The sequence below is a fragment of the Polypterus senegalus genome, chromosome 17 (genome assembly GCF_016835505.1).
Source record: "Polypterus senegalus isolate Bchr_013 chromosome 17, ASM1683550v1, whole genome shotgun sequence".
NCBI lineage: Eukaryota > Metazoa > Chordata > Cladistia > Polypteriformes > Polypteridae > Polypterus > Polypterus senegalus.
In genome coordinates this window covers 123233-140684 of record NC_053170.1, presented here as the reverse complement: position 1 = coordinate 140684, position 17452 = coordinate 123233, and the positions used below count along the sequence as shown (strand labels likewise).

General features: G+C 54.6%; 1 protein-coding gene across 3 annotated transcripts in view; it reads right to left on the bottom strand.

Annotated features, from left to right (window-relative positions):
* mrc2 (mannose receptor, C type 2) overlaps positions 1–17452 on the bottom strand; it is a 30414-nt gene that overhangs the window by 3289 nt on the left and 9673 nt on the right. For 2 of the 3 annotated variants that reach the window (XM_039740044.1, XM_039740046.1), the window contains exons 3-21: positions 17097–17270; positions 15319–15483; positions 14236–14349; positions 12430–12573; positions 10190–10378; positions 9956–10110; positions 9732–9836; positions 9051–9166; positions 7747–7895; positions 7361–7578; positions 3948–4090; positions 3758–3854; positions 3422–3554; positions 3246–3278; positions 2611–2777; positions 2089–2156; positions 539–639; positions 304–449; positions 119–233 (exon numbers count right to left, since the gene is read on the bottom strand). In XM_039740044.1, coding sequence (XP_039595978.1) covers positions 119–233; positions 304–449; positions 539–639; positions 2089–2156; positions 2611–2777; positions 3246–3278; positions 3422–3554; positions 3758–3854; positions 3948–4090; positions 7361–7578; positions 7747–7895; positions 9051–9166; positions 9732–9836; positions 9956–10110; positions 10190–10378; positions 12430–12573; positions 14236–14349; positions 15319–15483; positions 17097–17270 — 2532 coding nt within the window. The remainder of the gene's footprint in view (positions 1–118; positions 234–303; positions 450–538; positions 640–2088; positions 2157–2610; positions 2778–3245; positions 3279–3421; positions 3555–3757; positions 3855–3947; positions 4091–7360; positions 7579–7746; positions 7896–9050; positions 9167–9731; positions 9837–9955; positions 10111–10189; positions 10379–12429; positions 12574–14235; positions 14350–15318; positions 15484–17096; positions 17271–17452) is intronic. The other variant, XM_039740045.1, reaches the window with a different exon arrangement.

Sequence of the window (17452 nt, the reverse complement as noted above, 5' to 3'; positions counted from 1 at the left end):
GCCGTCCTCTCGGCAGCCATGCTTGGGCCAGCTCGTCCTGACCCTCTTTGCTATCCCAGCACCTCCACGGCGGCAAAGGCCATGCCAGGTAAGGCACCGGGCACGCGGAAGAGCCCACCTTGCTCCAGATGGTTGGAGATGGTCGCCAGGATTCCTCCCTGTTTCTCGCAGATGGCCACGGCGGTCATCCACGTGCCCCTCTCGTGCGGAATCTGGCCGTGGAGTCTGAAGCACTGCGGAGACAGCGGGCCGTTACATGGGAGCCTGAAGGCAAGGGGTGGGCAGCGCCGCCGCATTACGCACCTTACTGAGGAACGGCGACCAGCCCTGTGGACACCCGCCGGGGATCGTAGAGGCCGGCCGTGGCAGGACGGGGACGTCGCTGGTGCTGTTGCTGCGCTTGCAGACGTACGGCAGGTCCGTCGTACACTTCTGGTCCCCCCAGTCTTCTGCAAACAAGAAACACGTGAAGCGCGACCCAAACGTAGCGGCTTTTGATAAACGGCGTCACTCCGGAGGGAGGGCACCGCACACTTACCCCTGCTGGCAGTCATGTAGACGCACTTCTTCTCCCTGCCAGGAGGCTGTGGCTTCCCAGAGGCCCAGGACACGAAGTTCAAGGCGGAGCGGTCGGACCACCTGAAAGAAGCGGAGAGCAAATGAAGGGCAGAAGGACCCCAGAAGGCGCACATCAGACGTGGACAGATGCACGTGGGCAGCAGACCTGCGGGGCATCTTGGCCCGTTACTGAGTTCACACACCACACTCCCAAATCATGTGGCACCGCTGGGACTCGGCCCATTGGCACTTCCTGGTACTTTCTGTAGCTCCTCCCCCAGGGTGTGTAAGTTATTCTGTTGGGTGGGGCTTGGGCAAGGGATTGTGCTGATTGGTTGACCACAAGCACTGGTGCCATCTTACAGAGCTGCTGGTCATTGGGACTTTGGTGCCACATCCTCTTCACAGTGTACCCCGTGGCAGCAATATGTGGGGGTCCTCTGTGAACTTCCAAACGCATGTCACACATTTTACATTTAGGTCACAATTCCATCCGTGTCACAAAGTGGCCACATTGGTTCCTGGCAAGAAAGGCACATGGCACGTAAACGTGACAGGCTGAGCCAAACGGGACACCTGGGGGTCTCCGGTTTGCCACTTACTGCCCCCCTGATATTTCACTGAGCGCCCCGTGCTCTTCACTTATGGCACGTTACGCGTCTCACTGTCATCACGCTCGACTACTTGGTGTGGTGCCGAGGGGGTCACCCGGGGGTCCCAATCCAGGTGGTTCGGCGTGTGGTGGGCACAGCAATGCGTACGCTCCAGTCACTACACCATTAGCCCCCACAATCTCCCAAGCGCGAGGTGGTCGCTGACTGTCACTTGTCATTGTCTCGTGTGACTGCTCATGACACGCAGTACCCCGGGACCCCAGAAAAGCCCGTGTGTTTGACGGGAGCTGCACGCTCGCCACGAAGCCCCTCACACCTCTGAATCTGAGCCAAAAAAAGAACCCAGAAGAGCAAATTTAAAACGAAAAAAAAATGCAAGAGTGACGGGCGGGCGATGCCAGGTCAGTGAGGGGCAAAGGGGGAGATGAAATCAAAAAAAAGCCTCAGGTGATGGGGCACACAATGCCACCCCTTCACTGTAATTACATTGGCGTTGGAGGGTTAGGGTATTCTTTAATTAACTCTTACACTGCCTGGACTGAGACTTTCCCACCCTCACAAAAGGGTGGTCAGCAGTCGCCCACTACGACGGGCAGCCTGTGCTAATGCCACCCTCATCATTCCGAAGAGTCCCCTTCCCAGGCCGCCTACCTCAAATCCCAGCACATGCCAGCTGGCACCAGGGCCCCAAACTACAGTGTGCCCCCTGCCCACCAGTTTTGCTCTCAGACCCTCGACTGCCCCCTGCTGTAATCCACGTCAACTGCATTTTGCTGCACACAAACGGGTCTGCCTTTGTTCAGCAGCACTTCTGAGCTTTCTGCCAACTTCACTCCTCACTGACGGCAAACGGCACAGCAGAGCAGGGTGCCGCTGACGGGTGAAGGGAGGCCATCTTTGTAACTCAGAGGGTTACCTGAAGCGGCCGTCATTCTGATACGTGTGAAGTCCAATCCACCAGTGCTGGTCCTGCGTCCGGAAAAGCTGTGGGAGGAAGAGCGTCTGACAAATGAGTGGAGTGGCGAGGAGACGAGAAAAGAAGAAGAAAAGAGAGAAGATGAGAGGAGCGGTGAGGAGAGGAGAGGAGAAGAGTGGAGAGGAGAGGAGAAGAAGAAAAGAGAGAAGATGAGAGGAGCGGTGAGGAGAGGAGAGGAGAGGAGAAGAGTGGAGAGGAGAGAAGAAGGAGAGGAGAGGAGAAGAAGAGGAGAAGAGGAGTGGTGAGGAGAGGAGAAGAGTGGAGAGGAGAGGAGAAGAAGAAAAGAGAGAAGATGAGAGGAGCGGTGAGGAGTGGCGAGGTGAGAAGAAGAGTGGAGAAGAAGAGAAGAGGAGCGGAGAGGAGAAGATGATGAGAGGAGCGGTGAGGAGAGGAGAGGAGAGGAGAAGAGCGGCGAGGAGTGGCGAGAAGCTCCTCCATGCCTCAGTCACACCAAGTCCTCACCTTCTGGATGGTCTGCCCTAGGAAGCTGAGCTCCTGCTGCGAGTGGATGGATGCCAGTCTCGCACCAAACCAGGTACAGATGCGCTGCGCCTGCGGCCACGTGGCGTGATGGTCGAAGAACTTGTACTCGGCATCCTGGAATGTCACCCACTCCTTGAGCTTGGGGTCTGAGGATGGAAAAGGAGAAGCTGCAAAGTCCTGTGATCACAAGGACACGACCGGCGGCACGACGGGAGACGAACTTCACGGAGTCCCCAGTGGGATAAAAGCTTCGGCTGTGCGGTGGGTCTGAAGGTGGTCACCAATAACTGCTGTCACCGTAAGAGGACCGCCAATCTTGAGCTAACGCAGCACAAGTTCTCCTCAACGACACCAAAGCGGGGGTCCGTGAAGACCCTGAAGCGTCCCGCTGTGGCGCCGCACTGAGAGCATACAGCGTGAGCGACTCTTACGAAACGTGTCACATCACATCGCCAACAGACACTGGCGCGTGGGCTGCTAAGGCGTCACCGCGGACTGAAGGCCTCAAGTTGCGGCTTTTCTACAAAACGCCTTCCCGTGACAAGTCCACTAAATGTCATCGCATTCATGCAGTCGAGCGGAGGTGCGGTGACAAGCGGATCGGACACACGTACCTTCTGGCACTTCTGGCTCTTTCACAATGCTTCCTGCAAAGACAAGCAGATGGCAGCATGATGTCACCTCAGTCAGCATTCCCCCCCCCTGCTGCCCATGTCTATGATCGCCACCCTGGGATGAAAGTGGCCTGCGTGGTTCCTTCACCCATCCCTCCTGCCCCCAGTGGCGCTACCTTTTGGAATTTTGCAGATCCAGTCCAACTCTGACTCGCACTGCATTGGCAGCCACTGCATTGTGCCCAGGTCTGTCACCGCACACTGGCGGATGTCGTACTCATAGTGGCGCCCAAAGTTGTGGTAGGCAAACTGTGGAAAACAAAGGAGGACAGGTCACCGTCGGTGAAGACAGGGAGCCACCAGGACAGACAGACAGCGCGTGGGGAGCTTGAGACTTACTAAGGTGAACCGACAAGCGAGAGCTGCAAAAAAACAACAAGTGGTGCCATTCAGAGAGCTTCTGCCAAGCAGGCCGCCTTCTCCTAAAGACGCCCTTCAGAAAGGCCACTCACCCCTAAGCCATCACTCCACTTCCAGCTCCCGTTGTCCAGCGGATTCCGGCGATTCAAGCCAATCCAGAACCAGTGCTGCTCGTGGTCCTCCGACGACCTGAGTTGGAGCAGAAGAACTTCAGGATGGGCGCCTGGCCTTTAGATTGGGACGGTCACCCCAGCCTGGCCCGAGGTCGGAGTCGAGACTCACCCAAAGAGGTCGTGCAGCAGCTGGGAGACAAACTGCTCCTCCTCGAAGTTGGCGATGCTCAGTAGCTGGGCGCCGCGCTCCTGGCAGAAGAGGTGGGCCTGCAGCCAGCTGAGTTTGTCTTGGACTTGCTGGTAGTGGAAGACCTGCGGAGTACAAGTCGCATTCGCTCGTCAGAACTCGACTCGCAGCTCCGGATCCCCGCGACTATCGGCCTTGCAAAGCCCGGCGGAAAGGAGCGCAGGTGTGTCGCATCTTGGGTTCATGTGATACGTGAATCGGCAAACAGAAGACCCCATTCTCCGTCCTTTAAAGATGGCTGCCGTAAGCCCCTTCTAGGCCACGCGGATGCCAGAATCATGGGAATTCTTTCGGACCCTAAATGGAGAATTTCAAGGAGGGGTTCCAGAGTGACCGACAAAAGGCAAGGCCTCAAGGTGCAAGGGAGACGCGCGTCTCTTTATGCCGCTCACGAGAATATCCTTCGGTTAAGGGGTCCGCACGCACAGCCACTTCGGGCTGCAAGAGAAGCAGCGGCGTTAGTGAGGACGACGACAACGGCTCATCATATCCTCTTGTCAGTCACTGCGGCAGAAACACAAAGAGCCCACCGCTGCTTCAGTGCCAGTCACAAGCGAAAGGAATCTGAATGAACGAAGAGAAAAGCCCAGCAGCAGCCTTCAAATAACGGCGGCTTAAAAATGGAGGACATGCGTGGAGACGGGGACCACAAGGCACTGAAATTGGGGCGAGCGAAGTCCCTTCATCAGACTGTGAAATGTCGCCGACAAGTTGATAATACTTCATATCTGTTGATTTGGAACTCATCGTGTCACCCCCTTGGACTAGGTCAGGACAGAGACCTTTACGACAGGGTTGGGCGAAGCGCCTCAGACCAGTTTGGCCAGGCTGCCCAGCTGGCAATCGTCACCTTAACACCTGGTTCTGTGTGGCAGGCGTGAGGGTATTCTGTGGTCTGAAGTGAGGCTCTCTGGGATTGGCTTGGATCAGAAGCCTGATAAGTACCGTGACATCCTATTGGCTGTAGGGTGTGGACAGACGGCCTATAAATGTCCTGGCTTTACTCCTCCCTCCCTCAAACCAAGAAGAGCTGCTCAGATTAAATAAGATGAAATCACACAAATCACCAGGACCAGATCAGATTTATCCTCGAGTTCATAAGGAGGCCAGTGAGTTCAGATATAAACCCTTGACACATATTTTTAGGAAGTCACTGAGCACGGGAGAGATTCCGAAGGACTGGAAAATGTCAAATATCATCCCATAATATAAAAAGGGTGACACGGCAGATCAGAGCAACTACAGGCCAGTAAGCTTAATGGGCATCACAGGAAAATTAAAGGAAGGAATTATTAAGGAGAAGATTGAGCAACACATGGCAAGGACAGGACAGTCAGCGTGGGGTCAGAAGAGGGAGGTCGAGTTTTACTAACAGGCTGGAATTCTATGAGGAGACAACAAAAGGAGACGACCAGAGAGGAGCAGATGAGATGATTGATGTGGACTTTCAGAAAGCATTTGATGAGGTGCCACATGAGAGGGTGGGCATCAAACTAAAAGAAGTGGCAGTTCAGGGTGATGCTTGTAGAAGGGTGCAGAATTGGCTCAGACACAGGAAGCAGAGGGTGACGATGGTGTGAGGGACCTCATCAGAACTGGCCGATGTTAAGAGTGGTGACCAGCAGGGGGCAGTGAGGGGGCCGCTGCTATTTTTAATATCTAGAAATGATTTAGATAGAAATAGAAGGAACAAGCTGGTGAAGTTGGCAGATGATACCAAGATAGGTGGATTAGCAGATAATTTGGAATCCGTTATATCATCACAGAGGGACTTGGATAACAGACAGGCTTGGGCAGATTTGTGGACGATGAAATTTAATGTCAGTAAATGTGAAGAATTACACATAGGAAGTCAAAATATTAGGTTTGAATACACAATGGGCGGTCGGAAAATCAAGAGTCCACCTTATGAGAAGGATTTAGGAGTCACAGTGGACTCTAAGCTATCAACTGCCCATCAGTGTTCAGAAGCCATGAAGAAGGCTAACAGACTGTCAGGTTATATAGCGCCTTGACGTGTGGAGTACAAGTCACAGGAGGTGACACTCAACCTTTATAACACACTGGTGAGGCCTCATCTGGGGTCCTGGGTGTAGTTTGGGTCTCCATAAAGACACAGCAGCACTAGAGAAGGTCCAGAGAAGAGCGACGAGGCTGATTACGGGGGGCTACAGGGATGAGTTATGAGGAAAGATTAAAAGAGCTGAGCCTTCACAGTGATGAAGAGGAGACCTGACTGAAGTGTTTAAAGTGATGAAGGCTATTCGTCCAGTGGATCAGACGGTGACTTTAAAATGAGGTCCTCAAGAACACGGGGACACAGCTGGAATCTTGTGAAGGGTGAATTTCACACAAACATCAGGAAGTTTTTCTTTACAAAGAACGACAGACACTCGGAATAAGCGACCAGGTAGTGTGGTGGGCAGTCAGACGTCAGGGGCTTTCAGAACTCGACTTGATGTTTTCTTGGAGGATACAAGTGGACAGGACTGGCGAGCTTTGTTGGGCTGAATGGCCTGCTCTCGTCCAGAGTGTCCTAACAAACAAGTCTGAAGCTCCACACCAGCATTCATCAGGTGGCATGGCTGCCAGTGTTCACTTGTACTTTGCTTTTTGTTAATATTTCTGAAGATTTAACGTGTAACTTCACTCCTGCTCATCTTTTACTCCCCCTATTTGCCTGAGGGTATAAATGGAGAAGGGACAAGGGAAACGTTATATGGGACAACACCTGAGGAAGAGATTGGAGGAAGGCTCCACATTAATAACACAAACGGGGACAGAAAGTCGAGGAACAGAGAGCTCCTCCTGCCACCAATAACCGAAGTGACCTCGGGGGTCCTTTTTTTCCAGCCTACACCTCATCTTTACTAACATGAAGACCCTCTTAACGGTCCAAGGGTCTGCCACCACAGGCACAGATAACGGTCTGTGGTCCGCTGCCCCTCAGCATAACCTGATGGTTTTTTGGGGGGCTTTGAAAGCAGCGTTTCGGTTAATTTTTGACAAAATATATTTTTGGGAACATTGGACAAAGACCACCCATCAACATGGAAAAAAAATCAGGTCTTTCCTCTTCCAAGACACCAAGGGGGTCTGCACTGGCACACATTTGGGCACAACGGCAGCGAACAAAGCGACGCAGGTAACATGAGGCTATGAGGGTGGGCCAGCGGCTGTGCATCACCACTATGTCCACCCCAGACTGGGCACCCTAACCCCGAGTCACACAGGCACAAATAAACCACTGATGCCCTCGTTATGACCCGTCAGCCAGGGACGTGACAAAGCAGAGAGGACCCCCAACAGAGAGACCCCCACCGGTCCAAACGTACCTTGTAGCAGTGGTGCAGCATGCCAGAGCTGCTCCATCCCTGGGGGCAGGAGCCCGACACACTGGGGGTGGGAGCTGGCACTGGGAGAGCAGGGCTCGTGGCGGACCCCAGGGTCTGTCTGCAGATGTATTTGGCCTTGGCGCTGTCGCAGTCCTTCACCTCCCAGAGGCCCGTGGAGCTGCCCGTCGCCATGACAACGCAGCCTCCCTTGCGGTAGCCTGAGGAAGACAAAGAAAGACGCGGGGGGAGATGCGTTGGTCACTTCCTTCAGGTGCGCAGACATGACAGTTGACAGCCCTGAGGAGGTCCGTCCCGGCCTTCTTTATAATGCAGCAGTTCCGCTACCCTGTGGGAGAAAAGCACCACCTTGACTGGGCAAAGCGTACCTGGCTGCTCTCTGTTCCAGTTGGTGTAGGTGACTTCATCGCCACCGAGCCACCGAAACGTCCCCGTCCTGTTTTGGTCCTGGAGAGCCGTCCAGACGTAGTCACCCGAGCGGCCATACAGAAGGCTGCTGACAAAGGCTTGTTCGAACCTGGCAAAGAGACGTGTGGTCAGCACCGGGGGGCACAGGGCACTTACCCGCTGCCTGCCTGCTTGCTTGAGCATAACCTTCCAGGTCTCAATGTGCAGTACAAGGACAGAAACAAAATGCAGCAATTCTGTCTTAGACAGCCTGGCCCGTCCATCTGTCCCCCGTGTGGAGTGACAATGAGCTGTGAACTGGGGGGGCACTGGGATCAACTATGTCACTCAATACCTGCTGCGGCTTCTGACATTCAACTGGCACAAGTCACCTGACCACGCCAGCCCCCTGCTACAAACACACAACTGACTGACATGGCGGCACTGAAGCACAATAAAGAGCTGCCACTTTAGGATGCCCGCTCTTTCTCCTGCCATCTTCACCCTGCTCTTGTCTTTCGGTGCGCCACTTATTTCAGATCACGGTGGTCTGTCCGAACGACACGATGGCCACAGCCGCTCCCCTGACCACACAGCTTGATCAATCTGATGTACGTGACAAAAGCCATGCAGACCCTGTCTTGTCCATAGTCTACGTGACCAACCGATGAACTTAAAAGATATCGTAAATGCTGATCCAGGCAAACGTCGTAAGATGTAATGTTTTGAAATACTTGTGCAGCTAAAGTCATAAGACAAAGGCCCTATAAAAATTTGGGACACGGACCCCTCGGGGCAGACGAAGGGTGGTGTCCTCGGACTGTGCTTCTCTGTCACTTAACCTCTGCCTGGTGTGTAGCAATAAAAGATTTTTACTGACTTCAATTATCTCTCTGTCTTCAGTCACAAGAACACAAGCGACACCTCACAGAAAAAGTGTCCACACAGTCCAATACGCTAATCAAAGCCGCGGCCCCCTAGCGCAGCACTCTTTCAGTTTTTGGAGACCCCCTGCCACCGCCGTTCCTCTGTGCTCAAAATGCCAACGATACCCAAAGCCTGGCCTCGAACCCTCAGACCCGAGGCCCAGCGCTTCACTTGCGGCTGCTTAGTCTGCTGGGTTCCTGTTTGCTTGAGCTTCGCCAGGTGTCCCCTAAGAAACGAGTGCCCCCCGATCGGTTGGTTCTCGTTTTCTGTACACTTTCCAGTTTCCAACCCAAAGGTTTGTGGGATTCAAGGTGAGAGCTCGGAGTGCGAAGTGAAGTGACTGATGTGCAGTTCGTACCTGTTAGTGACGGTGACAAGTCCCGCCGCCTGTCCATTGCACACCTTGCTGGCTTCCTCGAAGGTAAGCAGCTCTTCGCCCAGCTGGTAGCAGGATGGACTGTGCCACTTCCAGCCCTGCAGACACAAGAAGAAGAAGAAGAAGAAGAAGAAGTGAGAGCAGCGGAGGTCTGCCGAGACTATTTCGCCAGGCTGTGTGAAATGCCCCCCGGCCCGACAACATGCAGGTCTGAAGAGACGCCGGCATTTGGTGTCGTTTGACGAAAACAAACCACCGGGCAGTCGGCCTTTGAATGGCACCACTCGTCCTCAAGCCTGGCAAATCAGCGCAAGGTGCCACTGTAAGAGACCCGGGCAGGTGGTCTCGTCGCGGCGCATCCCAATCAAGTGTGTCTGCAGATGGCACAAGAAGCGAGCGTGTGCCCCGGGTCAGCGGCCACCAAAGGGACGCGTGCTGCGCTCTGCTTCAGCTCCCAGTAGCACCACATATGGAGTCAATGAAAGTGGAATGTGCTTCCACATCAGCGCACTTCCGCATTTCAAAAGAGAGGAGTTCAGAAGGGGGCTCGAGAAGGGAAACGGTGCCTCCTGGAATTCGATGGCCAGAATGTCAGCTTGAGGAGCAAATGACAGAAAGGCAGGCAAACTGCAAAGGGGACTCTGCCGAGACCTCGGGGTTTACCTTCTTGCACCCGTGCTCTTCCTCTCCCTTGTCGCTCTGCCGGCCGCTTTTCTTACAGATCGATGGTAGGCTCATGTTACAGGGACTGTCATTCCAACGACCTTCCTGGGAAGAACAAGAGGGGACTTCTTGAGAACAAAACTCGGAAGGGAATGCAAGGTCCCCTTCGAGACGAGCTGGCCGGAGCGCCAGTGGCACACGCGGGGCACACGCACGGCACTCACCGGCCCCCACATGGTGACGCAGTCCTCCTGATTATTCCGGAAGTTGTTGGGCTCAAACGGGTGCCAGTAAGTGAAAAGCACCGGCGTGTGATCGGCCCACTCAAAGTTCATCTGCTGCTTGGCATCGCTCAGACCGATCCACAGCTCGTCCACACCTAAAGAAAGCAGGGGGTCTGGGTTACCGGCCCAGGAGGAACAGCAACCACAAGCGCAACGCCGACACTTGACGCTCACCTTGCTTCATGTTCTTGATGATGAACTCGAGCTCTGGCAGGGTGTGGATGCTCACCAGGTCCGATGCCATGGTCAAGCAATTCTTTCTTGCATCCTGCCAGTTCAGCTTCTGTGTATTAAGGTAGTAGCAGCTCGACTGAAACTGCTGCCAGGCCCCATCGCACTCGGTCTTCTGGTCGGCCCAGGAGTCTGCAGGAGAATGGAAGGTGAAAGCACATCAGACAGACCCCTCAAGGGTGGTCCAGCAGGCCATTAGCCCCCCAGCTCCACTTGGACCCGTACTAACCGATTAAACACCGTCACCGTAAAATAAGTCCGAGATGTGAACCGCCTGGCATGAGTGCCACTCTCCTCCGATTCTCTTCTGGGAGCAGACTTGACGCCATTGTTCACATTCACCAGCGGTGCCACTCTTAGTGCCCCAAACACTTAAATGCACGCACCCTCGGGCTCAATGAAGGCGGACCTGCCCAGCCCAACAAGGGGACAAGCCACACTATGTACCCCCCCACCGTCTGTGACATGGCAGAGATCAAACGCCAATGCTGTGTCACCACTTTATGGCTCGTCTCACTTCCCACAACACCCAGGTGGTCTTCTCCAGCTTTTTCCTCTCCAGAGACCGCTTTGTGTATTTGCAGCTCTGTCCAGAGCCCCCCAAGCCCCCCCGTTTCAGAAGTCACCGTCACTTTCTCATGCGCTGCTCAGTTTACTGAGCGTCACTGTCATCAGCCATGTCCGATGACTTTAACCATTTGGGGTTCAATGTCCCCAAGCCAGTCTCACGCTGCAATTTCCTGTCCACGGAGGGTCAAATGGAGGCGGTGCAGAGCGGACAGCTCGAGGGTCCGCACTGCGCTGTAGTGTGAGGGGCGTGAATCCAAACTCAGTCAATGAGACCCGCCATTCTGGAAGGGCCAACCGCCGACCTCTGACCTGAACGTCTGCCGCAGGCACAGTGTCACTCGTCACGTCACCGTGTCCCACCGAAGGATCATCTGTCGTATTCCAACAGCAGCGACTAATCTAACGTGGCCTGGGCAGGGGGCGACCTGTAAACTGGTGGGGGGCCAGCTCGGGTGCAGCGGAGAGGACCACGAGAGGCCTTCACAAATAAGCTGGCAAACCAAAGGCCAAGAGGAGCAGAGTGCGAGTCTCACCCTGCCTGCCACGCGAGTGCGGCTGTGGCGATGCCCACTCACGCTTGGTCAAACTCGCGGGCACTTCTCCTTGGGTGCTGCCAGGGAGCCGATGGTACCCTCAGTCCATCCATTTGATAACATTCTTCATCCAAGAGGAATCACAGGAGGGCACAGAACACAACCCTGGATGGGATGCCAAGTCACCGCCAGCCTCTGCTCCGTGGCGTTTCACAAATTGAGAAGCTGAAGTGATTTCCGACCGATTTTAAATTGGACATGGACGTCGGATGTTGGCCAATACTAACTGCTTCCCCACACGGCCTTCCTTCTGCCCGCTGCTATCAGGGCACTCCTGTCCGATCTTTGTACACAATCCGCGTTGATCTTTCGTTCCTCGTTCTGCGACTGCCTACCGGACTCCAACCTCTTGGCTTCTTGTGCCACCCAACTGCTTTTCTAAGGTTTTTCTTTGCCTTCCCAGGGACTCGGCTGGCATCTCTACCTCATCGTGCCTTCCCCTACGTCTAACCACACACATCATTTGTGGCGTCCATTTACCTGGAAGAAAATCGGTCATCTCAGTACCAGTGACACAATGCTGGGCTATCACGGAGCTTCCCAAGATAAGGAGACCTGCTGCCCCGTAGGTCCACCAAACACCCTGGAGAGGTAGGCGCTTGGGGGGGTCCTGTGGCCTGGCAGCACGAGGGCAACGCGTCTCCAAGAAGGACCGGTCAGCCATTAGAGCCGTCGAGTCCTTTAGTGTCCTGCTGGGTGACACGGGTAAGGTGGCAGACACGAGGGATGTCAGTGTGTATTAACACCAAGACGCTGAGAGTGACAGGGCGGGCGCGTGACAGGGTGGGCTCGGACCCCTTCAAGTTCTCTCAGAGCCGTAAATACCGGTAGGTGGGGGGTGCCGACATCTGGTCTCTTACCGCCACCATTTCAGGACTTTGTCAGATTACACACATTCGGGAGACGGAGGACTTTGTAGGGCAGGGCAACTGTGGGACAGACTGGTCAAGAATTACCAAGCACCACGGCCGCAGTGGCTCAAGACGATCGGGCCGGCATAGCCACGTGAAGGCTCCTCACCAGTGTGAAACGGATCCAGGGTGGCATTGGGCTTCTTCTTACAGACGTAGGGCAGAGCAATGCCACAGTCTTTATTCTGCCATCGCCCAGAAGACTCGGTTCTGATGATGGCGCAGTTCTCCTCCTCGGTGTTGTCGGGTTGGTCTGAAAAGAAAAGCAGACGAAGTGTTACAAGTCGCCACGTTTCGCTTTGTGCCACTCTCTTTGCCACCCTGCTTTCTCGTGTCAGCCCACAGCAGCTTGCTGGCTGCTCCACTGCACGGCGTCTTTATTTAACAGGGGGTGCAGTAAGCCTGTGGCTGGCATCAGTAAGGTGGTCTTCAGGGCGGACCTCCTCCTCACATGCAGACATCACCATTTGTAAATCACGCAAACTGAGAAGGTTCGAGAGCTTCAGTCTTTCCTCAGACGTTCACAGCCCCACCGTCCTGCGGTCGGTCAGTCGGGTCACTCGTCCCGGGACTCCCCTGGCTTTGCTTTGGTGTGACACGAAGTCCTCACAGTACGACATGAGCCTGATGCTTTATGAACTCACCACGTCCATCTCTGGGGACTGCTGACCTGGACTGGGGGGCTCTTAGGGGTCTCTTAGCCATCTCTACCACAAGACCAGGGATGTGCGTTTGACCGCCCTGGACGGCTCCCCATTTTCGCAGGAGTATCATTCTATGCAGCGATGGCACCTGTGCTATTAGGGGACTGTCCCCAGGTCACTTTATGTCAAGTCGCCTCACACCGATGGTTCAGTGCCAGGTAGCCCTGCTATCGCAGACGCCTTGGCATATCGTCAACGTTCTCATGCCAGCCACGGTTGGCTTCAAAGGGCGCTGCGTCCTCTCTACTAAGGGACTTTTCTCTGACAGCGGGCCGGTGGTCCGCTCGGCTCCTTCTGTAATCCTGTCAGTTTGTCGGTGTGGCAGACACACGTTCAGCTGGCTGGCAGTAGGTGACAATGCGTACGAGTTTCATTGTCCTTATTTAGCACTTTGGTAGCATCTCTTGGCCCATCGAGGGGCTGCAAACCTCCACACTGACATGTCGACTTGTCTTCCTCCCCGAGACCCCCCTCTGCCCTCAGTGTACCCCCGGCGTATCCCAATGGAAAATGCCACAAGAGCCTGGCACACACAGCACAGCAGGGCTCTATATAAAGTAACATCCTGCCCAATGCCAAAGCGTGGCTGGCGTGGAGGGCACTTGACCTGCTTGTCTTTGTCATTAGGGGGCACATCCCCCGTGGAGTCTGATGTTCTCACTCGCCATCCAAAACGTTGAACTTCGCTCATCACGAGGTGGCGGCCAAACGCACGTCCTGTCAGGTCCACCTCGGACGGTTTTCTTGACTTTCCACTCAACTCCCACAGCTTCCTGCCGACATCGTCATGCAGACCACTGGGTTCATTTAAAATGGCAGCCAAGCCCCTCCCCCCACCCGTCCCTAAGGGACCCCCACTTAAGCTAAAGCTCAGAAGGCTGGCAGCGCCACCCAAGTCTCCGTTACCATCCACCCCCTGCAGTTTAACGCTGCCACGGCAAAGGCCTCACAAAGATGTCACCTTGTCACTCGCATGCGTCACCTCCCCGTGACGTCACCTCCTCACCTGCCATTCGGGTTCCCCTTTTCACATTTGCTCTCCTGCAGCCTATGGGTGGCACTGGTCTTACTGGACTTGCACCAGTCGTCCAGCCAGCTTCTCCCTTCTGCAACTTCCTTACTCAGCCGCTGAGATCTTCCCTTCAGTTGGCTGTAAATTGTCCCAGGTGCCAGGCCAGCTCCCCGTCCCAGTAATAGTGACCCCCACACACCTGCCTCCCAGTTGAGGTACTTCAGTGGCGAGTTGTCGGCCCACTGCCAGCCTCCATTGATGTCCAGATCATTGAGACCGATCCAAAGGGAGGAACTGTAGCCAGTCAGCAAACCTGCAAGCAAGCAGACACAAAAGACAGATGGCAGTTAGGCTGGCGCTAATGCCACCACCACATTTCCTTTCTCACACCTTGAACCGTCTGTGCCACTTCCCTGCCTCGCACACTGCTGTATAGGTGCCAGTCTCTCAGATTTGACCGTCTTCTGGTCCAAGCTATGCCAGGTTGCTTCTGAAGCCACAAGGAATCTCGTGGTCAGCGCATGCCAGCCGGAGGTAAAGGGGCACCCGTTGTGAGCGCATTCCCCTCAGATAAAGCCACAAACCGAACAGGAGGAGGAGAAGGAGAGAATGATGCACTTGATCGTGGGCGAGGGCTCACCCACATGGCTACCCCTGCAGACCCCCTGATCTTCTCTTCAGAGCAGCCAACTCGAGAGGGCATATGGTGGCGAGGGCACAGCCGACAGCAACGGCGCAATAAAATGCCGTTTACCTCACCCTGTTGAGCTGATCTCAGAGATGAAAGCCTGAAGTTTGGGCCTCGCCAGGCTATCCGTGCCACTGAAACGCCCCACGCCTACTTGCTGCAACAGATCCCCCCACCTTTTGGCTGTGCCAGGCATGTTTCAGGCTGCCCTGCCAAGGTTCTTCGCTGTGTTGTGCAAATCCCAAGGAAGCGAATCTCCCTGGGATGGGAATGAGGATTTGACAAAGATAGCGGGCAGACGGGCATTCAGTTGCCAGGGCCCTGCAGCTCTCAGACATTCTGGAAGATTCCCTTTGCCGTCGCCTCGCCTCCAAACACACTGCTCAGAAATCCTGCCAGCTCGGTAACATGCAACAGACCCACAATGCACTGCACAGAGAGCCGCATCACCTTTATATAGCGCCTTTCACCGCCCACAGTCTGCAGACCAAATGCAGTTATAGCCTTGGCAGTGTGGTCTCCGTGAACTTCATCTTGACAGGACGGGGGCAACTCCCTGCCAGCCCAAACAGTCACATGCAAGATGCCACCCACCGTTGATGTACGTCTGCTCGTGGATCTCGTTGATACTCAGCAGCTCGGCCCCTTGCTGTTGGCAGCTGACCCGGGCTTCGCTCCACGACAGCGTCGATTGGAAGTTAAACTGGTAGCAACTGCCCGTCACGAGGTCTTTATCCCAGAAGGCCTCACAGCCTGAACCTAAAAACAAAACACAGGAGAGCAAACAGTGAAGAGGACGCCAGCTTCAGTGCCTTAGCCTGTGCCACCCGAGCTCCGCACTTCTCAGGAACAGCCTGGCAGAAGACAACGGGCTGCGTTGCTAATAACCCTTTCACTGCCTCAGCCACCTCGCTTGGCACACTTTTAATAAAAGCCGATAGCTACAAGAATCCTCCGAGAGCGCCCGGTGCCCGTCTTAGGGGCTCACAGTCTCCTGGAGGACAAAGACGCTTTGGGCTCATCTTACGGCTGCGGCCGTTGGGCTGGACAGCAGCTGGCAAAGCTGTCCCCGTTACCATTGAGCACGCCGACCTGAGAAGCCACCGCTGGCAGTGATGTCAGGCCAGCAAAGCCACCGAGAGACCTCGAGTCTGCTCTTCATTTGGAACGCGAGTAGAAGACGAGAATCTGCGCCTCCGCCAACACAGCAATTGCCTCTCGCTACCCTCTTTGTGGTTTCCATTTTTAGAAAACGCGCTTTCTTTTTCACCTCATCCTGTAATTTAGCAGTTTGCACAACCGCTAAGTGCAGGACTGGCCTCTCAGCTCACGGGCAACGGTCCAGCGTATTGTCGTCTAAAATGGACAAACAGTCCGTTGTGCTGGGCTTTCACAACTCAAGTAGGGCACAATACGCCTTTGAGGTGGCACTCTGGCGCAACACTAACTGATCCAACGAGGGACCAGTGACACCGGAGGGCAACTCAAGCACTAATGCCCAGACTGTGCCAGTGGTCAAGAGCGTGGCTGACCGTAACCCTGCTACTGCGCCAAATGCTCACTACATATGGCAGAGCTACTGGGCCTAATCCCAGACATGGCGCTTGATGTTCATGTTGAGCTCAAGGTACCCGAGAAGGAGTCTCCCCTAAAACTAAAAGAAGGAGCGAGGGCCGCTTAGTCCATCAGCCACCTTCCTGTGTGCTGCCCTCTCCAACGTGGGCCCTGAAGCGCATGTCTTATAGGTGCCCGCCCTTAAACAGGACTCTTACCATCTGGCGGTGACCTGGGACTGCGATTTAACTACAAACTCCAATTTGTTCACATAAAACTAACGTTAAAGCCGACACGCTAAAGAAAATGAACTCCCGCGAGACTGGCTTTAGGGCAACACGTCACGTCTGTCACCGCTGGAAATGCACTTCACCTGCCTGGCTCTGACCCTGAAGCACAGACTAACATAGTGCCATGAAGCCCAGCGAACCCAATGGCCTCACCTGATAAATAACTTGCTATGGTGCCAAGAAGACGCACCCAGACCATCACTGCAGCACTGGGCACAAGCCATTCACAAGAGCGAGAGGAGCACCAGCAGAGTCCCGTCAAGGTCCATCTGCCATCAACAACCTGTCACACTCACAGATTCACTTCTTAAGGTTAGCAAGGTGGCACCTGACTGTCACCGACCTTTTCTTTACTGGTTACAGCCGTGGTGTCACCCTCTTGTACTGACCTGGCTTGCCAGTTCCTATCCACATGTCCAGGGAGACCTGCTGCAGATGGGCGGCACTCCCACACTCACTGCTGGTTTTGATGGCACAGGCGCCAGCTCGCACGCTTAAACAGATGGCACAGATACAATGCAGGCTTACCCTGAACAGGACAGAAGCCCCACCGCTCATCTTTTCCATAGTCCATAGTTGTGGCACACCACAGATGGCCATCCTCGCGGCCTGTGCTGGTACAGTCATGAAACCACAGATTGTCATACTTGAAGGGGATGGTGCACGGCTTCCCATGCGAGTTGCCCTGAATGGTGTAGATTTCTGAAAAGTCAAAGACATAACATGAGAGGAGAAAATGGCCTTCTGGCCTCTAAACGTGGGCACTCGACAGACGGCAACCTTTGGACTTTTTGTGCCAACTGGCCGGAAATTCTGTTTGCCTCTTTTATGTCTTTCTGTTCAATCAGGAGCTTGGAAACTATGAAAACTAACAAGGGCTTTGG